Source organism: Sciurus vulgaris, assembly GCF_902686455.1.
Source record: "Sciurus vulgaris genome assembly, chromosome: 7".
Lineage (NCBI taxonomy): Eukaryota > Metazoa > Chordata > Mammalia > Rodentia > Sciuridae > Sciurus > Sciurus vulgaris.
Window position 1 is genome coordinate 119,254,092 of NC_136467.1, and position 27,536 is coordinate 119,281,627.

A 27,536-nucleotide genomic window follows, 5' to 3' on the forward strand; every position below is an offset into this window, starting at 1 on the left:
TGAAGAGTGATGGCAAATTATACTGTGTTAGTCAGCTTGTTCATTGCTGTGATCGAGAGACCTGACAAGAAAAATTTTAGAGGAGAAAAAGTTTATTCGACACTCATGGTTTCGTCTGTCCATAGCAGCTGATGCCATTGCTCTGGGCTCCAGGTGAGGTAGAACATGGCAGAAGGCCTGACAGAGGAAAGCAGCTCAGGACATGGCAGCCAGTGGGTAGAGAGAGCTCTGCTCACCAGGGACAAAATATGTACCCCAAAGGCACAGCCCAGGTAACTACCTCCTCCAGCCATACCTTTCTGCCTACAGCTACCACCCAGTTAATCCATGCAAGTGGATCAATGCACTGATTAGATTAAGGCTGTTATAACCCCATCATTTCACCTCTGAACATTCTTATATTGTCTCACACATGAGCTTTGGGGAACACCTCATATCCAAACTATAACATATATTTTCAGACAAAACGTTGCCGAATACTAATAGATGTGTCATCAGTTGAAGAAAGTTGAACCAAGAAGAGAGGATATTAAAAAGTAATAGTGAAGAAATTGGTGAATGTGGATAAATAAATTGTGATTGTATGAAATAATAGTAATGACTAATTTAGAGAATATAAAGCAGAGTAGGACTAAAATGTTAGATAATAATGACAAGCCAGGAAGCAATTGCTTTAAAAAATATTAAGGAAAAAAAATGTTAAGGTCTTCTGTATTGTTCAGGAGAAGGGAATATGCAGTTTTTAGCTTTAGGCATTGTTAAGTCTGGTATGATTGTTTAAAATTTAAGAATAACTAGCAAAAGAGTAGAAATGAAATGTCTAACTTCCAAACCAAATCAATAGAGATAACTGGTGAGGGAAATAAAGAAAACTATCAATTTGTTAGAAAATTGGAGCAGAGTGGACAGAAAGCTAAGGGAAGCAATGAAGAAGAAACTTGTAAATAGAAAGTAAAAGACTCCAAATAAATTTGTAACAGCAATTTATGTAAGTCATGTAAATATGTCAATTAAAAGACAAAGGACACTGAAATTGTTTTAAAACTATTGTACGTTATTTACAAGAAACCAGGAAATTAAAAAGTAGTGTGATACTAAGAAAATAGTACCCAAAGTAAAGATGCCATAGTTATTTGACATCAGATAATGTAGACTTCAGGGCAAAGCCACTATTAGGAGTAAGAACAACAGAATATAATGAAAGATTTAGTCTTCCAAGAAGGTATAATAATTCTAAAATGATGTATATGAAATGATTTGATCCCAGAATATATAAAATAAAATCCAAAGAATTATAAGGAGAACTTGAGAAGTCTATAGTCATAGCAGATTTTTAACAAATGTCTCTGAAAAATCAGTAAGCATGTAAATGATTTTAATAACACAATTAACAAGTTTGATTTAACAGACATATTTAGAACCATCCAACCCTCAAATTAGAGAATACACACTTATTTTCAGACACACATGAAATACTAAGAATTAATCACATACTGGGCCAGTGAGCAAATCTCAAATTCTACATGCTCATTATTGCACAGACCACACCTTTTGTCTGCATTGCAGTGGAATTAAAGATCAGCAAATGAAAAGATGACATGAAAAATTATACTTGGAAAGCTAAATACATACTCTGAATGAAAAGAAAAAATCATAATTAAAATTAGAAAACATTTGAAAGTGATCAACTTTTGAAATACAAAACATAGGTTGAGGGACATTCTACATAATACCTGACCAGTACTCTTTAAAACACTGTATGACATTGTTGGTGGGACTGCAAATTGGTGCAACCATTTGGAAAGCAGTATGGAGATTCCTAGGAAAAACTGGAATGGAACCACCATTTGACCCAGCTATCCCACTCCTCAGTTTATACCCAAAGGACTTAAAATCAGCATACTAAAGTGGTGCAGCCACATCAATGTTTGTAGCAGCTCAACTCACAATGGCTAAACTATGGAACCGACCTGGATGCCCTTCAACAAATAAATGGATAAAGAAATTGTGGTACATATACACAATGGAATATTACTCAGCCTTAAAGAGGAATGAAATGATGGCATTTGCCAGTAAATGGATGGAACTGGAGAACATCATGCTAAGTGAAATAAGCCAGTCCCAAAAAAAACAAAGGCCAAATGTTTTCTCTGATAAGCAGATGCTGATCCATAGTGGGGGTGACTAGAGAAGAATGAAGTAACTGAATTATGCAGAGGGGAGTGCAGAGGAGGGGTGGGATAGTGGGGATGGAAAGGACAGTAGAATGAGACAACATTATTACCCTATATACATGTATGAAATCTTCAAATAAAAATAAGTAAATAAATAAATAAAATAAATAAAACACTGTATGGTATGTTAAAACTTGAGGATAAAGGTGAAATAGGAGTTCAAAGTAAAGTATCAGCTTTAAATATATTTATCAAAAAACAAAAAGTTTTTAATGAGTTAAGCATTCATGAGTTGGGGATGCAGTTCAGTGGTAAAGGACTTGCCTAGTACACGCAAGGCCCTGGTGTCCATCCCCAGCACTGCAGAAAGAGAGAGAGAGAGAGAGAGAGAGAGAGAGAGAGAGAGAGAGAGAGAGAGAGAGAGAAAGGAAGGAAGGAAGGAAGGAAGGTGTTAGGCATTCACTTCAAGTAGTGGGTAGGCAGGTGGGAGGGAGTAAATCCAAAGGAACAGAAGGAAAAAAATAAGAGAAGTATTTAGTGAAATAGGAAATACAAGAAAAATAAGTGTTAAATGTAAAATTTAAACTTAAAATGTAAAATTTTCCTGAAAAAACTAAAATGTCTAAAACAATTTTGAAGAAAAAGAAGAGAAAGATTGGGGGGGAGAAGCACTAATCTTATGAGATTTTAAGATTACTGTAAATTTATAGTAACCAAGACAGCATGGTAGAGGCACAAAGGTAGGCAGAGCAACCCATGAAACAGGATAGATATCTTAGAGATGCCAGCGCATAGGCAAACTGTGTACATGACCAAAATAGTGTAAATTAGTGGGGAGAAGGATGGACTGTTCATTAAATAGTGCTGGGGAAATTGGCCATCCTTATGAATAAAAGATGAGAATAATCCCTGTCTCACAGCATTCCAAAAATAAATTCTAAGCAGATTAAAATGTGAAAGGGAAAATCTGAAAACTTTTAGGAGAAAACACAGGAAAATACCTTTATGGACTGGGTATGGGAAATAATTTACAAACCAGAAAGGGAAAGCTCAAATCATAAATGAAAGATTAAATATTTCAACTCAGTATTAACCTACAAAAGATTGGCATCCTGCACATCAGTTATAGAAGGATGATAGAAAAATAGGCAAATGGTAAAAAATAGGCAGTTTACAGAGGAGAAGTGGAGAATGATTCTGGGGGAGGGGGTGGTGGAGAAAAAAGGTTCAACTTCTAAGGAAAAAAGGTGAAGAACTAAATCCACACTATTGAATCATTTCATACTCTGTCCATTACCAAGAATTACTTTCAATGAGTTGAAAGTAAATGTTTACAATTACTTTGGTGAGTAATTTGGCAAGATCCAGGGAAGTTGAAGAAAAACATGGGCATGAGTATAATTCTTTTCTTTTATTTCTGTTTCTTTTAATTATGTTCTTTTATTCTATGCAGCAAGTGTATATTCCTTAAGGAAACTCTTAACCAGGAACACAGAGAAACACTTCTGTTTGTAATGGAGAAGAAAATGTTAATGATCTAAATGCCCCTTAGCAGGAAGCCGGATATATACATTATGGAATTACATGAAAATACTTTATAAACAAATGATCGAATTTATGTCTCTATTGCTGTTCCTTTATCCTGGTTTAATGTATGTGCTAGGTCTTACTGTTGTTCACCAAATATCCATTTTTTCCTCCTGGTATCTCTCCTGTGCACACAGCAGGATGGCTCTTTCTGCCCTGCCTAACCTCTGAAAGCCACATGACTTGCCTTGGCCAATGGAATGTGAGCAAATTGGCATATTACTTTAGGGAAGTATTTTAAGAGCCAATGTCCAGATCATTCTCTTTCCTGCTTCTGTGATTGTCAGTATAAAACCTCTGTCATTGGGATCCCTAAGTGATATAATGAGCAGAGCCACCTGGCTGATTAAGTACAAAATGTGAAATGTGAAAAATAAATGTGTGCTCCTTTCAGCCACTGAGGGACTGGAGGGCTGTCTGTCATTGCAGCAGAGCCCACCCTAGAGTGCTGTCTCCGGGCTCAGCCCAGCATACTGGGCATCTTATGCCGCTTCTCTAAGTCCTCTCTTCTTAATTATGGAATGCTACCTCTATTCCTACAGATGGCAGTATCAGGACTTACCCTCAGAAGATAGTTCTTTACCTTTGTTTTGTCATAGGGAGCTTGTCTTTGGACCCCTTTTCTGCCAGGAAATTGTCCTTGTGGGTAATTTCACCAGTTGCTTGTTTCTTTGGAGTTAAGCTTCAGAGTCAAGGGATTCATCACCAGAAAAACCACCCTGTTCCTCTCCCTCTTTCCCTGCATTCCTTCCTAGTCTGTGGCCATTCTCATTTTCAAAAAGCAAAGCAGTTAGTGAAGGATGTGAGATGAAGTGTTAAGTGTAGGCTTGTCTAAATTTAGAAAATAAATTCATTGCTCAGAAGATCCATGTAGGATTATTTATTCCACATCATTATAAAGTTAGGAGTGTTTTGAGATGGTGGTAGTATTGCTGACTCTATTTTCAGAGAGTGTGATATACTGAAAAATATAGCGGGTTGACATTGTATGTTTTGTCTGTAATGTCTAAAGGAAATTGCAGATTTTGGTAGAAACCCTGTAGAAAAGGCCCAGGGACTTAAAATGCCCTTATCTTTTATGGCTCTCTTCTCAGTATTTAGAGAATCTTTATCATATTGGGCAGCCATCATTTTGTGGAAGCTCTTGACTTTTATAAATGAGCAGGTTAATATGGACTTGGAGTATACAAAGAGACTAAGAATCAAAACACAGCTGGTTTTTCAAGATACAGCAGTTCATGAACAAAGGAAAGAGCATATGTGTTGCAGTGACAGAATAGTAAACAAGAAGAGGAAATGAATCATGGCTCAGGCCAACTGTACTTTCGGAAAAGGGATTGGTATCATGTCCTGGATCACTTTCCTACTTTGTAAATTCTGAAATATGGAATATATGAATTTCCCGCTTACCATATGTATATAGCTGTAGCTATTAACTTCAGTTGCTGGGCCACGGATGTAGCTAAGTGTTACAGCACCTGCTTCACATGTGCAAGGCCCTGGGTCTGTTCCCCAGCACCATACACACAGAGATCTCAATTGCTGTATAATTTCTCACAGTGTATCTATCCCCTCTGCATTTTATAGGTTCTTGTGTTTCTTCCTAATAAGATACTGTAGGATTAATTGCTACATATGGTTTGGTTTGTTCTAACCTTAAGTTCAACTTCTTAAAAATTATTTGGCATGGAAAATTCATGTCTTAAGATAATCAAGATGTTCTAATTTCCTTTTTATTGTTGATTTGAGATAGTAATTAATGAATTTTGTTCTGCTCATGCTTTTTCTCTTATCCTGATGCCAGTCTTGGGTTTGCATTCACAGTTCCCATGGAGAATGTTGCAACAATTGCTGATTGTGCCAGTGTAATTGAAGGAGTCAGTCGGAGCCGAAATGCCTTGCTGAATGGGGACACTAAAAATTATGATTGGGATTCTGGCTACACGTGTCACCAGCTGGGAAGTGGTGCGATTGTGGTTCAGCTTGCACAGCCATACATGATTGGATCAATACGGTAAGAAGATTTCTTCTCATCATTAGTTTTTAAATGGAACTATATGTATGAAAACTATATTTTGGTAAAATGATGACTTCAGTAACTTCAGTGATGAAATTCTCTGAACATCCAAAAGGAGTTGGGAGTGGAAGGCGGGGGCAGGAAGAGCCCAGGTATAGGGGCTGGGACTGTAGCTCAGTGGTAGAGTGCTTACCTGGCATGTGTAAGGCACTGGGTTCGATCCTCAGCATCACATAAAAATAAATAAGTAAAATAAAGGCATTATGTCCATCCACAACTAAAAATAAAAATAAAGGTCCCAGGTGTACATTTGGATTTCTGGTGGGGAAAGGCACCATCAGGCATGTGGGGGACTAGAGAAGAGGCCTCCTAGGCTAGGTTTACCCCCTCTCAAGTCTCCATTTGCATTGGCTAGAGACAGGGTAATGTCAAGAGAGGTTTTACATAGAATGAAAAATTATTTTCATTTTAATAAATGACTACATATGAACCACACAGATTTGAATATGAAGCATGGTTCTGAAAAATCTTGTTAGTGACCTTTGTGTCTGGGTTGTTTTTATTTTTCCCTTTTGTTAAGAAAGGCTCTTTAACTTGCTTGATTTGTAGGAATGTGTAATTTTTAAGTGTGAGCCTGGCAGTGCCCCTCAAGAGAATACTTTTAGTTGAAGAGAGCCATCTGGATCTTGAGTAGGCTGCCCTGGCCTGGCCTGGCCTGGCCTGGCCTGGCCTGGCCTGGCCTGGCCTTTCCAGAAGGCCCCCAAAGTGCTCATGTAAAAAATGTCTCTCTGTGGATCTTTCTCAGTCTTTCTGGGATGGAGGTGTTGGAGTCTCGTGACTGCTCCCCCATCCCATCGTGTGCCACATTTGCCATGTCATTTCTGCACTCTTCCTCAAGACAGTATATTTAAAGAGAGAACTGACAAAACATGAGGCAGGAGGAGTGTGACAGGCACAGGTCTGTAGAGGGGCTAATAACCCCCAGAGGTTTCCCAAGCACCCCGAGGACTTGCTGCTGGATTTCTTGGCAAATTCAGACTGTCTTTTTCTTCATTGAATTGGCAACCCCTTTTCAAGGGCCATGTCATAGACTGCAGACCATGAGGGAGTAAATCAGAGAAGCCTTTAGTTTAGACTGCAGGCCAAATCACTCACTTCATGCTTAGGCAGGGGAAGGAGACCAGCCACAACCATCTAGACAGGCTACCAGTACAAATAAAACTCTGTCACTCTGTAAACAGCACCCCTTTCCTTTCACTCAGCTGCATCCACTAACTACTCATCAACCTCCTACTTAATAAGCTGTTCAAGAATTTTTGTCATAGATTATGTGAAACTTGCCTATATATTTCCCATTATAATCTATCCCTCTTCACTTTTAAAATCTGGGAAACAGTTGTCCTTCTTTTGTCTTCTGGTACTCCTTATAGTCCCCACAATTTCTTAAAGATTACCAGTCGTGTCTCTGAGATTACATCTGCAATTTCTTTCAGCAGGCTTGGGGTGTAACTCATCTGAGCCAGGAGACTTGAAATCATTTAAATTGACTGGGTACTCTCTTTCTTTCACTTCACCTATTTGGAACTTCAATTTTCTCTTTATTATGTTTGTTCTGCCATTTCTAATTTGAAGGCCAGTCTTCTTGCCAATGAAGATTGAAGCAAACGGGCAGCTTAGTAGTTGTGCCTGCTCTCTCGTGATGTTCTCTTTATTCCATTCACTATCCTGGTACTTTGTGCCCCCTCCCCACCACTGCCCCATCTGACAGTGTGTTCCTTGTGCATCTCAAACCAAGATGTCTAAAGTAAGTTCTTCTGTCCTTCCCCTTCTCAAGTTACCTCATGGCACGACTCCCTGTCTCGGTTAGCAGCACCCCCTCCCTCTAATTTATCTGTTGCCTGAGCCAGAAACATGAGACTTCTAAATCCCTTCTTCTTTTCCTCCCCCTCCTACCAGCCAGCCCTGAGGTCCTGGCAGTACTGCCCCCAAGCACCTCACCAACTCACCTCTCCTCCATCCACTGCCATGACCATAGCTGCACCTTTGTAGTTTGGCTTCTCTATCTGACCTTCAGACTTCCGCTGACCCTCCCTTCTCCACCTACACCCATCCCTCACCCCTTACCACCAATCTGATATGGCTACAGTCCTCACTAAGAGGATTCATGGCTGCTCTTTGCCTTCAGGAGAAAGTGCCAATAAACCGTTTAACAGCCTTCTGACCTACCTTGTCTATCCAGCCTCTTCTCTCAGCCTCCTCCAGGCCATGCAGCATCTTGACCTGCCTTGCTGTTTAGCGGTTAGCACATGGTACCTGCTCTTTCTTACCCCCTGCCTTCAAATCTCTGATCATGCTGTTCTCATTGATGCACCGCTCACCACCTTCTCATTTCCCCCTTTACCTGTCTTTCTTACTCCCCCCTCCAGACTTTGCTTCTTAGGGAATGCCTCTCAAGCCTTCCTTCATCTCCTGGGCTTATTGAGACATTCCTCTTCTACCATCCCATGTGTTCTGTCTGGAGTTCCTGTCACAGCATTTGTATTATAATTGTTTACTTGCTGGCTCCTCCCAGCCCTACCTGGCATGTAAACCGTGGCAGCTCCAAATAAGCTTTTCTTGACAGGTTAAATGTGCATGAGGCGGCCTGTCAAGATGGCTGGGGCGAATTATAGCAGGTATGGTAGGAAATCTACAATCTTCTATTCGCCAGGAACCTCATGAGGCTGTTGCCAGGGTGACAACTGAAGACAAACAGGATCTTCATGGGACAAGGCCACCTTGGCCCCTACCTCCACCAGAGAATCAGAGATGTTGAATCTGACTCCAGAAAAATGTGTCATTGGGGCTTAAGGCAAGAGAGTAGTGCCCACTTGGTTTTCTTTAAATGTGGAATGAAAATGATTCCCCCGAACAATTCTTCTTTTCCTGACTCAGAGGGAGGATGATGAGCAGGAACACAGCAGAGGCAGAATTGTGTATCTCAGCACAGTGTGAAGCCTCCAACTTCCATAAGCCCAGGTATTGCTTTTTCAGTAAGAAAATCCATGCAACTGAAACTCCGTATAACTAGCTGAGCGTTCAAAGAGACACGTCTCAGTGAAACTAACATTATGTTGTCAGGAACTGCATTTGCCTCTTCTGTGACATTATTAAGAGGAAAGGGAGAGAGATTTCCTAGCCACCAATGCCTGTGGACGGTGCTGGATATCTTGGCAGGCTGCAGTTACAGTAGTTGATGTGCCCAGATAGACACTTATTGATAGGAAACTAGATCAGTGGCACCTCTTCATGGGGATAGGTAATTGACCAGTGACAGGTTGATTAGTCAGTGACATTTGACCCTTGGCTTCTATTGCTTGTGATGACTAACTTACTCTCCTAGTCACTGTATCTACAGCAGCCCATGGTTCTGCGTCAAAACCTAGAGAAACGAGTTGCAGAGCTAGGAGGGCGGAGAGCTGGGAAGCCTCGGCGAGGCAGGGCCCAGTCACGTGGTACTCAAGCTTTGAAAATTCAAGGTTCTTTGTAGTTGGTGATTTCAGAAGCAAAGGTCTCAAGCATTGTTTATTTTGATCACTACATTCTTTATTCCAAAGAGAGGATGTAATTGTTTTATAGATACGATTTCTTTTGTTTGGCTGTTTCTTCCAAAGGAAGAAACCATTTCTTCCTTTCCTGAGAGGTTGTCCTGCAGCCAGATAGGCAAGCAGAGCTTTCTTTCTTAAAGAAAATGGCCAGCAGGAGCCAGTCCTCCTAGCATGTGTGGCACCGATCCCCTGTGGCTTCCTGATGAGGGGAGCTTAAAACGTCATCTTGGTCTTCTGTCTAGTCCTTCTTTTCTTTCATTTATTCAACATTTACGAAACCTTTTACTCTGTGACAGCCACTGTAGTAGACACTGGGGATTCAGCCTGAATAAACAGAGTAAACATTGCTCCTCTCCTGGAGCTGATGTTCCAGTGGATGGGGGGACACAGATAGCAAACAGACACTATTTGCAGTATGTCAGACTTTCACAAGGTCATCAGGGAGAGGTGTGGAGACAGTACCATTTTAGGTTAGGTGGCTGGCAAGGTAAACTGAGAAGGGTGACATTGAATAGAACCTGGGGTCCAGGGGTGGGCACCACAGACATTGTGCCAAGGCCCTGGGGTGGAAGCACACCTGGCATGCTGTGGGAGCAGAGCGAGAGAGGGGAAAGCAACAGGAAGGCCAGGGAGGGGTTTGAGAGGTGATGGCCCAGGATGTTTTGTTGCTGTCTCTGTATACAACATCAGCTCCTAAAGCCATCACCCCACCCCACTCCCATCTAGTGTTTCATGAGTACCAGGAGAGGGGAGGAGGATCAGGAATGGGAGGCCCTCAGGCCTTAACAAGCATGGCACCTTCTCTGCTCCTGGCTTAGCTTGCTCCACCAGCTCCTGGAGAAGCAACAACAGGAGGTGTCCTAGGGTGGTTGTTTAGTTATTTACTTATTTATTTATTTGTTCATTTATTTATTATTTCGAGATGAGGTTCTCCCTGAGTTGCCTAGGCTGACCTCAAACTTACTATCCTCCTGTCTTTGCCTCCCAAGTAATAGGGATTACAGGCTCTCGAGTAACTGGGATTCCCAGGTGCCGACCTGTCTCAATGGAGGCATCCTAGTTCTCGACCATTTAATAGTACACTCTCTCTCCTGTCTTTCATCTCTGACTTTTGCAAGGCAACATAACTGGGAAATAAAGGAGTTTGTGTTGTTGCTAGGTTTATAGACATAGCAAAATTTACTCATCTTATTTTAGAGAAAAAGAAAGAAATTACCTGGAATGTACCTTAAAAGCAGGTAATTGAGTAGTAATTATATCATTTCCATGCCATTTTAAAAACATTAAAATTTAAATAACAGGAAATCTTTGGAGGCCTGACCACATAAAAAGACCAGGGTAGAGTCATAATAACCAACCAAATCTGCCTAATGTCTTAGTTTATAGTCCCTCTGTCGCCTTGTTTAAGACTTATTATCTTTCTACTTGCTAATCATGATATCCTTTTAAGTGTTTTCAGGCTAGGATGAGAAATCAAATATGCTATGCATTAAATACACTTATCACCCAATCTTTTTCAGCTAATAAATGACAGCACTTTGTTGAAACCCTAATTATAGGATAGTCAATTAAATTAACAATTTTTAAATTAGCTTGAAAATAATGGTTTTATAATTGATATGAGCAGTAGTGTAAGTAAAATACCCATAATGCTTTAAGTAACAAACCTAATTGTAAGTAGATGGGATGTCCAAAGATGATGCAGTGCTAGATGCAGCTGAGTATGCCCAGAGCCTCTCTCGGTGTTGTGGGGATTAACGAGTTAATGACAACAATACCTTGACTTCCTCAGTTGGAATGTATATAAATGCAGTGTATTAGGAAATGATGGGTCTAGCCCCAAGTGTGTTCTTGATGGGTATCCATAGTCTCTTTAGTCCATGGAATAAAGCTCTTTTTATTTTGCAGCAGGAAAAAAAGCAGTTCTACAACTTCTAGAAGAACAGCACAGAATGTCTACACCACCAATCAGTTTATGTCTTGCTGTTATTAATCCTAGATTAAAAAGAAGAAATAGGGTTGGGTTGTGGCTCAGTGATAGAGCACTCACCTAGCATGCATGAGGCCCTGGGTTTGATCCTCAGCACCACCCAAAATAAAGGTATTGTGTCTACCTACAACTAAAAAATCTGAAATATTAAAAAATGAAGAAATAGCAAACTGATTCTTTAAAAAAAAAATTAATTGCATATCCACTATAGTCCTTATTTGTCCTAACCTGTTCTTCTTTCTCTCTGAACTGTCTGAACTGTCAAGCCCATGCTGGCTTCAACTGCCTTTTCATTACTGGGTGGCTACAACCAACTCTAGATTATCTATTCAGTTTGTAAATTATCAAGATTCGTTTTAGTCTGCTATTTTTCCTTCTTCCTACTGCTTACCACCCTGCCAAATGATTGCACATTCGCTTCCCTCCCAGAGGATAGGCACAGAAAATAAGGAGAGGAATCAGACCATTCCATTTTGTTTCCTACTGAATAGCTCCACATGAGGGCTCAGTCAGTAAGGGTGGAGAGAGGAATGGAAGCTAATGGCTCAAATAATATTTGTAATTGTTTGAGTATTTTCTGCATTTGTGCTGCCTTCAATCTCTAGTAGGACCATAGATAATCTCAAATTGAAGATAGTGATTTTTAAATATTGTGATGGACTTGGATCTTTGCAGCGGATTCTAAGCACCTCCTTGCATGGTTCCGTGTGCTGTGAGTACTCAATAAACACTCATTGACTGAACTGACAGCACAGTGTGTTAGTGCCACTAAAGGGACTTCTATCTATCAACTAAATTGGACATCATATTTGCTCAGTGTTGTCTGATCTAAGTGTATGTGAGGAAACTGCTAAGGATCCGGCACCCCCAGCAAATGACAGAGATTAAGCTCTGGAGTTAGGCGCTGACATTAACGCAGGTGAGGGCGCTAGCCTCCCTCGTCGCGTTCTGCTCCCATTTCATTCTGCCCGAGTGCTGCACCAGCAAGCAGTACATCTATTTACATTAAGACAGCCTTCTTTGCAACCTAGAGAGCTAGAAATTTCCTTTTTATAGTCTGAAGAATACAACAAACATCTAAATATATGACTCCTCTGACTTGGATTAAGATTGCCTATAATTCTAGTTGAAATTGAAAAGATATTTTACAAAATTTACTTCATATCAGTCCTGCTGAGTGTCGTCTGTCACAGCCCTGAACTGAGGGACTCTTCCTTGTCTCGCTGATCCCTGATTTATTTACTAAGTGTTGTTCCTCTGTGCCTATCTGCATCACACTGAAGTCTTCTCTTATCACCCTCAGATCTCAGAGCTCTGTTCCCAGAAAAATCGTTGAAGAAGGAATTATATGCATGGTTCTCAGTCGATGCTGGACTTGAACTGTGTGAACACTTTAAGGAACCAGAAATGCTAGAGCCTAGACAGCAGAATTTGGGGGCATGGTAAATAGGCCTTAGCCAGTTTCATCCTAGAGAAATTTTAAGAGCAGAAAGTATTGCTATGGCAACTAAGTTGTGTGTGAAAAATACTGGTGGGGACTAGAATTCAGATGTTCTTTGAAAAAACAGGAAAGGTTAAATGCCCAAAAAATGTGTTTGTGTGCGTGTGATTTACCTCACGTGTCAACCATTTCTCTCTCTTGAGTGATTGGGGAACTTGACAACTAGTCATCATAAAATATAGCTGGATACATGAAAGGAAAATTCCTTTTAGTTTTCAAAGATTAACCCATCAAGAAGACATCTTTACAGAGGATTCAGCCCCATTTGACCTGCTATTTCATGTGCAAGACATGCTTAGTAATTACCCAGAATTGTTCTTTGAGATACCTCTATGACAAATACTCACTTCTCAGTCATCTTAAAAACCAGAATCATTCTCCTTGGAAGATCACATGAAAGGAGCGTATCCAGACCCTCCTCCTGTGGCTCTGCTTGTGCAGATATCTGCTGTACAAGCTGCTGCCCCGGGATGGGTTGCACAGGGCCACAGAAGTATGGCTGTTCTCAGGAGGCCAACAGCAGCATCAGACTTCCAGAAAATTGACTGAAATTTCTACACATTTCTACATCAAATTGCTTTAATATATCTTTTACGTATTAAGTGAATAAAGCTATTCTGAATGCTGATGAAGGGTGACAGTCACTTAAAATTAAATCTTTAAATTAATCCAAAGAAGTAATCTACCTTTGAAAATCTTCATATGCCCCAGGTACCCTTAACTCAGAGACTTTCCCCCCAGGAGCCCAATTTTACCACCTCATTAAGATGTTTGGGATGTATCTTAGTAGCTCCTTATGTTAGTCTTACTTTCTCTCCTTTTAAAGCTCAGCCATTAGTCCTTTGTAAACTAGTGACTACAGAGGCACTTGACCAAAACATTCTCGTATATCTAGTTAAGAAACTCCAAGACCAAGAAGAAGTCTTCCACCTCCTCCTCTTGCCTCACCTGACTATCCCCCTCCATTTCTGCATCCTCCTCCTAGGAATAACTACCATGGTGTTGGGCTGCTGCCCCTCAAGGACTCTTGAGCAATTCTCTGAGGTCCTTAGGGGCTTCACCGATGCTGAGAAATCATATTTTTCTGCTGGGTTGCCTCTTTCAAGGATGTATCAGATTCATATAAAGGGTATTGCTTATGTAGGTAAATGCAGAGTATGCTCTTACTTCTGCGTGGATTTTCTTTCCTTGCTGCCCTTAAAACCTAATGCTGAGGATCCTCTTTCTTCCTTCTACCTTATGAGACCTGAAACCACATATGTCCCTTGATGATTATGACATTATGAGCCTTTGCTGCATGATTGTTTTACTGTAACCAAACACCAGCCAGGATGGTTTAGGTTTTCCATGCAATTTAACATTTAGAAATGGCTAATGGTTCTCTTGGTTCGTGTGTCTGACAGTTCTTGAGGGTTAGCTGTTCTCCCTGTCTTCATTTAGGAGACCAAGAAACCAAAGTGTAGTTCGGGGTCCTTCTCCTTTTTTGCACTGTGAGCATGGCAAGACAACTCAGGCCAAAACTCCATCTCCAAAGATCTCAGTTTGTTGCTCAGGGCTACAACCTCCTGTTGTCCTAATGAGAAGCAGGAGAAGGCAGCTCATCCTCTGGTTCAGCCCACTGGTTTCCTAAAACGAAATTATAGAAATTTCCATTAAATGTTGCAACTAAGACCTATCAACGTTTGTGTATTTGTGTTTTTTGTTGTTGTTGGGTTTTTTTTTTTTTAAGTTGTAGATGGACTCAGTACCTTTATTTTATTTATATGTGGTGCTAAGGATTAAACCCAGTGCCTCATGCATGCTAGGCAAGTGCTCTACCACTGAGCCATAACCCCAGCCCCACGACATTTGTTTTGGTTACTAGTTCCAAGGAAGCTTGCATATGGGTTGCATTTGACTGCAAATAACAGAAAATCTCATTGAGAAAGACTTATAAAATGTTTTTTAAATTTTGTTTTGTTTTGTTTTGCTTTTGACTATTTGAGGCTCATGTAACAAAAAGTCCATAAGGGTGTGGTTTTACAGTTCAGTGAGCTCTGCAATTTTCTTGTTCTTTTCCACCTGTATTTTCACCCCAAAGAAACAAGACAACTGCCTCAGCTTTAAATACCATGCCTGTGTGGAGGCAGGAAGTAGCAGGGTGAAGGGATAAAAGTACAACAAACCTTACCAGCCAAATCTGTTCCTTTTCATTAGGAAAAGCCAAAGCTTTATCTGAAGTCCTACTCTGCTGACTCCAACTTGCAGTTATCAGGTAGAACTGTGTATGTGGTCAGCCGTAGCAAGACTGGCTAAGAAACTGATTGGCGTGGAAATGAGTTGGCTTACCTAGCCAACAGCTCTGCCTTGGAATACTGCCTCTTGCATGACATTTTACATCTGCTTTGGAAATTTTTTACATATCCTCACATTTCATGTGTTCTGTTTATTTAAAAAAAAAACACTTTTGTTAAGATGTAAGTCACATACCATATAACTCACTCATTTAAAGTACATAATTCAGTGGAGACCCTTTTTCCCCCATTTATTTTATTTTTCAGAGTGCTTTCTTTGGTTTATTTTTTATTGGTAGTGCTGGGTGTTGAACCCAGGGCTTCCTACTTGTTAGGAAAGTTCTTCACCCCTGAGCTACATCCCCAGCCCTTTCTGTTTTATTTTTATTTTGAAGATGGGATCTCGCTAAGTAGCCCAGGCTGTCCTCAAATCTGTGATCCTCCTTCTTCAGCCTCCCAAGTAGCTGAGATTACAGGCGTGTGCCACCATGCCCAACCCACCTTATTTTTAAAAGCAACTCTTTGAACCCACAACTTCTGGATATATCTTAAATAGTACTCTGATAATTATATTTTTTATTATTCTCAGCTTCAAAAATGTGTATAAATTTTTTTTAAAAATCTGACTTTGTACTGTCCAGTTTGTAACCAAAATGAGAGGTTTTACTGATTACATAGATTTGATTTCTTATTCATGAAATTTGCTTATTAAAAACCTGTTTCCATTATAAACCTTTTATCTGGTTTTCTGTATCTAGTTTCTTACTCTACCAGTGTAGTTGTAACTCATGCACATGAGGAAATTTGGGGGACAGGGCAAGGTCCCAAGTACTTTTTCTGATTGATCAAAATAGGCTGATAGCCCAGTGGGACAGTATTTGCCCAGCAAGTACTAGACCCTGAACTCAATCCCCAACATTGGAAAAGAGTCGGAGGTGGGGGGAGAGGGAGAGAAACAAAATTTTAATTGGTGTAGTTTTAATATTGTCAAGTATATTTTATCATACCTGAATTTGTTTTTAAATTGACAACCCATATGGAATCTGTTAACTAGAAGTATTTGGTTAAACCCTGCATCTGTTTACCCAACCAGATTATAGAGAGTTGACTCTTCTTCTGTACACAGAAAATCATTCCAATATTAGAAACTTCACTGCATATTCATGTTATCTTGTAGTAGCAAATTATGTCAAAAGTCCCTCTAGAAATAACATTTTCAGTGTTTAATATCTGAAGTTTAAAAACCCATGACCACCTGCCCTGGAATGAAACAACACAAAAGACCTGTGACTTTCAAAAGGGAAATGGGCAGTGATCATAATACTACCTCCAATCTGTTCTTCCTTGTAAACTAGGATAATATTTTTGTTGTTGTTTTCGTTTGTCTTGTTTTTTTGTAGGATTGCAGTGAGTGTTTCTGTCTTTGGGGACATTTGAAATGAGAAGTACACTCCGTGGGAAGATAATTAGAGCAGTACTGGGATTTTAAATCTTGGGAGAAGGAACTCAAATATCCTCTGGTTTTTCTCCTGCCATTTCTTTGTGCCTTCCTCTGCAACCATCTTTACCCTCCCTAAAATGTGGTTACAATCAGGGCATTTAGCTGCTTTCCAACAGAGATGCTGGTCAGATTGTGGGTTTATAAGACTGAAAGAGTGAACCATAGTTCAGTGGAGTCACTTCATGTCTCTGTCTCCTCTGGGCCCTAAGTGGCCTGGGACAGAACCACTCCTGCCCAGGAGGAAGCCTGGCCTTGCTCCTTTATTCCTTCCTCTTCCTCCTCTCTACTCTCTCTCCTCTTTTCTGTCTTCATAACAAAGTGATGAGCAGCTCTGTCTTTCTCTGGCCTTGGAAATTCTTTTTAGAGCAGCCAGGCTAAGGCTACTGGCTCAACCCAAGGTCAGCTCAGTGTTGAGCAGGGGAAAGGGGGCAGTATCTCTCCCACATTCACCCTGGTTTGGGGTACTAGAATGTGTACTGAATTGATCATTCCTTAAATTTTAGTGGTAAGAACCAAGTTTTGAGTGTTGAAGGAGTAGAACAGGCCTCCTGATTTGCTTTGGTTTGAAACTGTTCAAGCATATCCAGCTCAAAAATTGGGAACTCCCCACAGTCAGTGCCTTTTGCATTAGGATTCTTAGCCAAAAATTCTGTTAGCAATAGTGTTCCTTTGCTTCTTATTTGCTGGACCTTTCCTTGTCAAAAACTTAACTCAAGAACCTTGTGGGGAGGAGGTGATTGGAGACTAGTGTGAAAGATCTAAGTTCCTAAGTCCCTTAGGACCATTTAATTGTCCCCTAATGTCTGATGCAAACCCTTGTCCATTATTCTCCTGAAACCTAGCCATTCTGTGTTCATTTTATCTCTGAGATTAAAATGTAATAAAGCATATATAATAAAGTAGTATCTTTATTAGAATCTCCATAGTGACCCTTTTAGAAATGGATAAAGTGGAGATAAGGATGATAATGTGCTTGCCTAGTATGCACAAGGCCCTGGGTTCAATCCCCATTACAGCTTAAAAAAAAAAAAAAAAAAAAAAAGAAAGAGGAGGAGGAGGAGGAGGAGGGGGGGGAGGAGAAAAAAAATACATAAAGCTTTATCTATAGAAAATTGTTTGAGAATTGCTGGTATCCAGGTAAATAATACCTTGTTAATAGCAGTCTTCCTAGTAAAATAGAAAATAGTTTTGTCATAATTACGGTCACTACAGTGAGATTTTTAGCTGTCCATTTAAGACTGAGAGACAAGTAGGGAGTTCATGAAGATTAGTTGGATCTGTTTGGGAAGAACATTTTAAACAGAGTCATCCATTTAAAATTGGTCTCATTGAAGATTCTAAATGAACAGTTCTGTTAAAACACCAAGTGCTGTAAGGTTTTCCTTGTTCTGTGGTCTCACACTGCCCCGGCCAGCTATCTTGTAAAGTGCCTTTTGTAATCACAATAGACAGAGCTGGAGAGATGGCAAGGGAATAGCAGATCTGTACAAATCCATTTTCTCCTGACGACCAACAAACAACACTGTGTACTTATGTGGTGTGGTTTGTCTGTAGTGCTGTCTTCCTCTGTGACTCGTGTATTATTATTTTACTGTTGTCATATTAATTGCCTTGCCAATGACTGTATAACTTTTAGGAGGCATATTTTTTATTGACTTTAAATGTTTCTGTGACTTCTTCACCCTGCCCTACTACTTCCATCCCCTTTGGTAGGGATCTGGAACATAATGGCCAATGACTGTCCTATTTCATGACTTCGGCTTGTGAATGTAGCTCCTGGGCACCTCATCAGTTCAGGGAGTGAGGTCAGGAACAGTTTCTATTTCTTTTCTTTCTTTTTTTGTAACTGGAGGTAGAACAGTTTTAATTTTTAATTGGAGCTTTTCCTCCCATGTCCCTTCTAATTCTTTTAGGAAAAATACCAGAAATTTGTTGTGAAAAAAGCAAGCCAAAAATCATCAGTACAATTGTCACAGTAACAAAGATGGGATTGTGACTATAGTAGGATCTAAAAACTCCATGTGGAATTTGCTACATAAAATTCTGTTGAAACATTTGATAGAAGAAATTTTAGACATTTCTGGGTTAAACTGAACCTTAAACCATACCTTTATCTCATACCTTGGCTGCCATAACTTTGACTGCTAGATGAGAATGGCTTTAGTCTTGTGTCTATTCCTGGAGTTGGCATACTTTTTTGGTAACTGGACAGCTAGTTGATCCTTTAGAACTTGCAGGTCATACAGTCTGGGTTGCAGCTACGCAACTCTCCCGAGTGGGTGTGGCTGGATCTCAATAAAATTTTATTTACAAAATAAGTATCTGTGGACCATAGTTAATAATGCTTTCTCTGTTGCTTTTGTTCAGTAATATCTGGCCTACACAGGTAAAAGTAATGAGTTGGGGAATTCATTTGCCTTTCGCAGTTTCACAAATGTGAATAGTAATCTAATCTTGTTATTCAGATATGAATATTGGAAATCAGCGTCCTGTTTGAGGACAAAATACATACCATGACCAAGTGGTTTTTTTCCCCCTGAGTTTTGTGGGGGAAATGAGCTAGTGAACTGCATAAGGAGAGGGAACCAATAGGAAGTCCTGGCAGATGAGCTGAGCTGTAAGCCCCCAACTCTGACCTGAGGAGAGCAGGGTCTCTCTGTCTTTCTTTTTCTTTTCTTTTTTCTTTTTTTTTTTTTTTAAGTATAGCAGCAGGGCCTTGTGCATGCTAGGCAAGTGCTCTACCACTGAGCCACATTCCCAGCCCCCTAGCTATACTTTTTATCTATTTTAGATATTAAGGTTTTTCCAAGATGTTGTCTGTAAAATAATTAGTCTGCTACTAAAGAATACTTTTTAATATATTAGTTCATATTTTTTGCAATTTAATATATTACCTTTTTATAATGGATATTTTAGAAAAAGGTACCAAAGGATTTGTCATATATCACTTTGTAATTAAGTGGAAGAAAATAGATTTTAAAAAAAGAACCACAAATCATCTAAATGAATATCTGTCTCCCTTTCTTTCCCTACCCTTCTTCCGCCACCCATTGAACAGATTAAAATCTACGAGTCTATGGTTGCAAAGAAATAGAGACAAAATAGGGCTCCTGTCCCCCCTCTGGTGCCACCGCTGCTCATGACACCACATTGCCTTGGCAGTGCTTGTGTCCACAGAGGCTCAAAGAGAGCCATGGAGCCCCTGGTGCCCATGTTGGCTACAGAGAGCGTTGGAAACCCTACCACTTTCTTGTACCTGTTCTCAAGTCAGAGCTCCTAGGCTCCTCAGTGCTCAGGCTGTTAGGGTGGAGACTGTGCACTCAGTTCTGGCACTACCTCCTTGGAGATCCTTCAGGGATGGTTCCTAGCCACTGACACCGAAACAGTCTTGTGAGACTCAGACAGGTTGCAGAAGTCAAGTCCTGTTCTGCCCCTCAGCATAAACCTGTGTTTGCTCTTAGAGATTAAGTGCCAGAGCGGGAGGATTCCAGGAAGCCAGAGATCTCCCCTGCTTGTCCATGGTTCCTTCGCTGACTTGTGAAAGTACCTAATCTTTTCTGTCTGTACTTTGTGAGTGGGAGTCAGAGCAGTGATTTGAGGGATGTGCGGTCATGTGTGTATGTGCATCTGCACTGGGTGCCTGTATGGCACCAGGACCTTGTTCTCAGGACATCCATCTAAGTCCTTCCAGCGAAACTAAGAAAGCAGGAGTCCAACTGATAGGGCTAAGAGGCATAGGGGAGATAAATGTTTGTGCTTGGTAAGGAAGGGTGAGCCAGCTGAACAAAAGAGATGAAGTTTAATTCACAGAATACAATATTCTAATGAAGCCTCGTACTGTGCTTGAGTCCATGTAGCAAGCAGCAGAACCTTGGACAGGAGCAATTTATTCATCTCTGCCTCCCTCACTCAGGTTCCTTTTTTCCGCCTTTTAGTAACCATCACCGGAAAGCCCAGTTTCTGTATGGGAGTTTACCCTGGTAGCTTGCCTGGAATACGTTTTGAAGGATTAGTGTTCATGGCATGGAGACTGGCCCCTGTGCCCAGTACACTCTGGTGAATATTCATGTCCCCACCTGGAAGGGTTATTTCTAAAAAGGCAGGTCTTGCAGAATACATTCCAGAGGGGGACTGCACTCTCTTGTCTGAGGGCTCCTTCAGCCATAGAAATACGGGATGGAGGGTCAGCTACTGGGCAATTCTAGTGCCTGTTTATGAGACAGAATCTGCATCCTCCCGCGTTCTTTGGCCCTGGGGAGAACTGAGACTCCTCCCACCACTCTTGAGCTCTTGCCTGGGCCTCCACCTCTGGGGAGAATGGTGTAGGAGATTCCAGAGAAAGATAATGGCAACTGCTCATTTAGCCTTTGGTACTGTGGCCCACACCAGTTTGGTTTAATTACAGCTGTTTATCAGTTAGAAAAGTTAAGAGTTATTAATGTTCAGCTGAAAATGTTTGAATTAAAACTTGTGATCCCAGCTTTGAAGACCTGATCAAGAAAACTGTACTGAGTGGCCAGTGATCAAAAGAATTTCATTGAGAAACGTAATTAGCCATTTTTTCCTCTAGCCATTACCAAAAAAAAAGCATATAAAATGTTGTGTTTTTTTTTTTTCCTGGTTTTTTACCTTTCTTCAAAAGATTTAGCACATAGTTACATATTAAATTGATTCATTATCTTTTGTTTATAAGACCTTAGAGTTAGGATGTTCACCTTTATGTACTGATGGAGAAGAGGTTACTATTATCATTCTCATTAATGTCTTTATTTTAATGGCAAGTCACGTACCACATGGAGAATTATAATTTATCAGACACCTCCGCCTTTATTCAGTGTAATCTACTTTAAGTGTTTAAATTGTCAAACTCTTGCAACTTATAGTTTTATTTTAGTGTTTTGGTGGGCAGTTATTTTCATGTGAAAGCTTTCACAAAGATTTCCTGAAGGAAGTTCATCAGAAATGGGACTTACAGGGAGCAATTTTTAAAACCATGTAGATGACAGAGACAGACAGACAGACTTTGTACCGGCCATACCATCTCACTACCAGGTTGGGTGTAGCGGGAGGAAGCAGGAGCTTGGAGAGGGAAGGCTGGAGGAGAAGAGCCACAGTGCAGGTGGTGCTGAAGGGGGTGAGGTCTGGATTGCATGGGCAAGTGTTTAAAATCATTTTCAGCAAGAGCTCAGGACTTTGTAGATTGTGCCCTGTAGGGAAAAGAAGATGATTCACAGCTGGAGCAGAGGTTGAAACCCAGATCTGATTAAGGTGAAGAGGTCAGGCTGATAAGAAAGAGAGGGAGATGTGTGAAAATAGTACCAACTGTGTTAAGAGAGACCAGAAAAGAGGCTTGGTAAGAACAAAAATAGAGAGAGGACACCATTGAACAGAAGAGTTTCGCCTTATAGTTCACCCCTGCTGGAATGTTCTCTTGCCTGTAATATTCAGAGTCGAGCCTTCCTACCTTGTTTTGCCCCTCCATTCTCTCCCTTTAGCATCAGGTTGAGAGAATACAAAGATCTGCCTATAGCTAAATTGTGCGTTCTCCCACAGACATGCATTCCTATGAAAACATGACCCAAGGGAGTAGAAAGGAGCTGTGGAGCTTATTAAATTTCTCTTTGGCTCTGCTTCTTGGTGCTTTGTAGGCTGTGTGCATGTGGGCACCGATTAGCATGTGGTCAGAGGAGGGGCAGGGGAAGAAGCAAAGAGATGAAATAGCAGTCAGAGTTGATATTTTTCATAAATTATCTCCAATGGAAGACTTGGCAAATGGTGGTGGGGGCTGGGGATGGAGGTCTGGTTTCATCAAAGGTGGGGTAGGAAACATATGGGGTGTTAAAGATGGTGAAATCAGACAGACATCATTACCCTATGTACACGTATGAGTACACAAATGGCATGAATTTACATTGTGCACAACCATAGAAACAAAAAGATGTACCACATTTTGTGTACAGTGAATCAAAATGCAGTCTGTAAAAGTAAAAAAAAAAAAAAAATTTAAAAAAGGTACTGTACTGGAATGAGCTACCTGGATTTTGTGAGAAGGGTGATTTATCTGTAATTCCCTCTCTCCATCACCCTTTCCTGTCCTGCTTCCAAGTCTCCATCAGTTTAATTCAGTAGAGCCTGTGATCCATAAGCCATTGTGTTGGGGAGCATGAGGAACCCCATGCATTCACCATGCATGGCCCCTACCACTGTTGAACCATGGTCAGGTGGTTGCTCCTGAATGGTCTTGGTCCTGTAGACTGAAGGGAGAGGACCTTAGGTGTTATTAAGCAGGGAACCTGGAGCCAGGTGACTCTGTTCCCCAAACTGTTGGATGAAGGCCCTCAGCGGGGCCATTTTATTCCACAGAAGTCATGTATGTTAAATAGAGGTTGAGGTAGTAAAAACCCTAATACTCAACTTGTAGCTTAGTGGTTCCTGAGCTCTTTATTGAGACTATCTCTTCTCACCTCCTGATAATGTCACAGAATTAAGGACAGGAAACAGAAAAGTTCACACTAATGCATATTACTCTGAGCTGTAAAAAGACACTGATTCTGGCCTTTTAAAATCACAACAGTGCCTAATAATCTTCCTAGCAAATGAAGCTGAAAGTGAGCTGAACTTAATACCTGGGAAGCTAAGCCCTGTGGTCTGGGCGGGACTTTGCCGTTTTGACCTCTTACATATCCTTTTCTGATCCTGCTGGTGAGCCAAATCAGGCAGATCTACTGATTGTGTGCACGCGCCATGATGAGGAAGCTGCTGGGATCAAGGCAGAGAGCCTTGCTGCAGAAAGAGGAGTTAGAGAATGCCAAATTTAAACAGGGGAAGATCTGTAAAAGCTGTCTACCTGCTCACTGTGTCACGGCCTGAAAGGTCTGTAACATAAAGAGACTTCACCTTTAAAATATCACAGGACCATTTGATCAATTCCTGATACTTCCGATGCTAATATCTTCCTTAAGACATGGCTGTACTGGTAAGTCACCTTCAGAAATGTAAGAAAACTGCTCTTCTTCTCAGGGACTGTTTGGCTGGCCTGCACAGAATTTTCTCACATATCCATGAAGCATAAAATGAAAGAATTTTCTTCAAATTGGACTGTGTAGTATGAAATCTAGATCATATGCCTGGACTTAAACTTATTTGTTAAATATGGATTCTCCAAGTGAATGAATAATCTGTAAACAATGACTTGGGCAGTGTTTTGTCCATATAAGAAAATTAATCCAGGAATTTAGAAATATAGATTTGCATTGAAAGCAGGAAATGCACCGATTGTAATTTTTTCCAAACGTGATAATGAATGCAAAAACATTTCAAAAGTGGTGCGGTCTTTGTGAACGTGAGGTTGGATGGTGCCTAGTCCTTCGCCATTCATTCCACGCTTGGCATTTGCTGAGAATTGCACCTGTGGCCAGGCTGTTGGGCAGTACAGGACTAGTTTTTTATGTTATCACCTAAACCTTGAAATAAAAAACTTAATCCCCCCACTAAGAAGTAAAAAGATGGTCTCAATTAGCCATTAAGAGTTGATAGTTTTATATTGTCTCAAAGTTTTGGAAAACTCTGCCTCATCCAGCTGTGTGCAGTTATATCCTGCCGGCATATTCTCCATTAATATCTACTTTTAAATAACTTACCTGGATTATACAACCTCTCCTTTTATCCTGTCTTTTCCCAATGAGGCAGTCTCCACAGTGCAGCCCAAGTGTATACTTTGTTCACTTCATTTTATTTCATCCTGGAGCTTCAGTGTCTAAACCAGAAACTACATATGCCAGACAGCCTAGAGCATGTGCTTGCCGTTTTTCTGGCCAGTACCATTATTTAACTTTCTTAGAGAAATTACCATCCACATCTGTAATAGTTTGGATCTGCAATGTCCCAAAAGCTCATTAAAGGCTTGGTTCCCAGCTCTTGGTACTGTTGAGAAGTGGACTCTTTAAGCGGAAGGACCTAGTTGGAGGAAGATAGGCCACTAAGAGTGTGCCCTTGGAGGGGATATTGTGCCCTCGGCCGCTTCCTGCCTCTTTCTTTTTGCTTCCTGGTTGCCATGAATGAGCAACTTTCTCTGCTTCATGCTGCTGCTATGATGCCCTGCCTTGCCATAGGCCCAAAAGCAAAGCTGCCAAACAACTAGGCACCAAAACCTCCAAAATCATGAACCAAAATAAACTCCTCTTCTTTTTAAGTTGATTATCTCAGGTATCTTATCACAGTTACATAAAGCTAATACAACATCCAGTTTTGAAAAATTAAACTATCAGATAATACATAGACTGTCTGATGTCCTCCAACTAACGTGTTTCCCAAAAACCCATTCCGTCTAGGAAGCAATCTGTATTTCCCTCCTCCTGCTGTTGGAGGAAGACAGGTATCCCCTTTGCCCTGAAAGATTGTGGTCCACTTGGAGGAAGGGCCCCTGCGGCGACAGCTCCTCAGGAGTTCTCGTGTCTGGAATCTGCAGGGCAGCCACCTGGTCTCCTTCTCACACTTCTGATAAGGCGTTGTTACTTGACTCTGGTCTCCTGCTGAGAATCTCATTTTGGACTTGCAGTCCTCCAGCAGCTCCTCAGCTGGACCTTGCTCCCCACCTGAGGATGATGCTACCTAATCGAACCTTGTGACAGCTGATAGTAAGGATCTCTTTCATGTTTGGTAAAATCCCGTTTCTCGCTGGTAGAGTGGCTTCTCTGAAGCTGTATTAAATCCTCTGGCAGTTGTTACAGTCTACCTCTCCTGCCTTGCAAAAGCAGGGGGTAGAATGGTGCCCCTCACGTGTTATCTTTCTGCTTCTTCATTAGAAGAGTGAGACCTGGACTCTGCTGAATGAGGTGGAAGTGTTGACAGTTCCCCGGGTGACCACGGCTTGTTACCTTTCTCCCTCCCGTCACATCTCTGGCTTCTGTTCTTCTACATCGTGAGCTCTAGGTCCTCTCTTCTGAAAGTTTGTCCACCCCTGGCCCCAGCCTGAAGTAGTCAGTAATCTTCCTGGTCCTTCATTCTTTGACCCTGATCTATGTCCTCTGTCACATGGACCCTGTGCCCTGGCCCTGTGTCCCATGGGGAGAGCGATAAACTCCACAAACTGTTCCACCTCTTCAAGGCCTACTCCCTGCACTGACCCACGAGTACCCCAGAGCGCCCTCTGCAGTTCTCCCACTCTGTCCTCCTACAAAGCATCTTTCATACTTGAATAAAAAGACTGGGGATATAGCTCAGTTGGTAGAGTGCTTGCCTTGCAAGCACAAGGCCCTGAGTTCGATCCCCAGTACCACAAAAAAAAAAAAAAAAAAAAAAAAAAAAAAAAAAAAAAAGACTGCCCTCCACAGGAAGGTCTCCTGCATCCCTGTTCTTTTCCTCCTGTCTCTGTGGTCCTGTAGCCATCAAGGCATCACTGCATCCTCATCTGTGTAGCAGCTACTCTTTGTTGAGCATTCTTTCTGTCCAATACACTCTGCTAGGAGCTTATCTTAGGCCCTTTCAGTTCCAAGTGACAGAAACCAAGTAAAAATTACTTAAGCCAAAAATAGTGACATTAAGTGAATAGGCCAATTCCCATGGAATACTAAGGTGGAAACTCTGAAGGCCATCATAGGAATTGAAGACAGACCTGGGAATCTGTCCAGAGTCCAAGCTGCCCTCTCTGGGCTGCACTGTCTTCTCTACTTCTCCCTGCAGATGGCTTTCATTGCTTCCTTGAGTTTGTGATAGGAGAGGGCCACCCCAGAATGCCTGTGTTCTCATTATCTTGTTTAAGTGAACAGGACCAATTAAGCTAGAATCCTGTATAATTCACAAATTTTGAGAAAGGAAATCTGATGAGCCTGGCATGGGTCATGTGGCTTCCCAGCATGCAGTCAGGCCTATAGGGCAGGCTGAGCTCAGGAACTCCCCATATCTGCTTTGAAGTTGGGCTGGAAACTGTTCCCAAGGAGAGGAGCTACTATGTAATGTACAGACACACCAAAAAATCTCTATTGCTCATGTGATAGCAGAGGATCATAAACCGTTAGAACTGCAAGAGCCTCAGGAAACCACCAGATCCAGGCACTGAAGTTCACAGGGGTGAAACTGAAGTAAGTAACTTAACTGTAAGTTAAGTGACTTGTCTGAGTGTTACATAGTTGGTAGTCAGTAAATAACTCTTGGACTGTTGAATGGAATGTAGTTAACAAAGAATCCTCTGTATAACTTTTTAAGTATCTTTAACTTTGGAATATTATAGTGGATGTGATGATGTTATTACAGCATTACCAATAGCGCGATAGTTGATCTTTCTTTGGTTGTTTTTTTTTCCCCCCACCCAAAAGAAAATTCTTTGCAACAGGAACAGTGTTAATCCCAGGCCTTTCAGTGGAGTCTCCCACAAATGATAGACAATTAGAAACAGGCAGAACAGGCCCTGGCTCCTGGTCTGAGAGGCACCAATTCATTGGAGAAGCTGTTGATCTCAACTGTTAGGCCTCAGCCATTGTTCACAATCTGGCATAGAATTAATCCCTTAAGAAAGGATGAAAAAATGCCATTCAGCACAACTTAGTTTGTCATCGCATGCATAATGCAGGCTTTCCAATTAGAATGCTACAATTTGGAAACTTTCTTCACAGACTGATGAGAGAGCAATTATTTTAAGAAGGGAAAACTCAGTCCACTGGGTTTGCCTCAAGTCACTTCTGACTCAAGCCGCAAAGACAAGAGTTTTGAAATCATATTCACTATTGAATTTTGTATCAAAACACCAGCAAGGAGAGCAATTAGTTGCTGTAAACTGAACCCCTAGTAATCAATGGTATGCAGCCAGCCAGAGCATTTATGGAAGATGTAAGCAAAATCACATCTGCTAATCAATTTTAAAAAAACCTAGCACTTCACTGCTTTTAGGGAAACTCCATAATAAGAATGA

General features: G+C 41.0%; 1 protein-coding gene across 1 annotated transcript in view; it reads left to right on the top strand.

The window, feature by feature from the left end:
• The window catches only part of BTBD9 (BTB domain containing 9), a 447,416-nt gene that overhangs the window by 342,330 nt on the left and 77,550 nt on the right, over positions 1-27,536 (top strand). Inside the window, 1 exon segment of the mRNA XM_079148343.1 lies at positions 5,586-5,775. Coding sequence (XP_079004469.1) covers positions 5,586-5,775 — 190 coding nt within the window.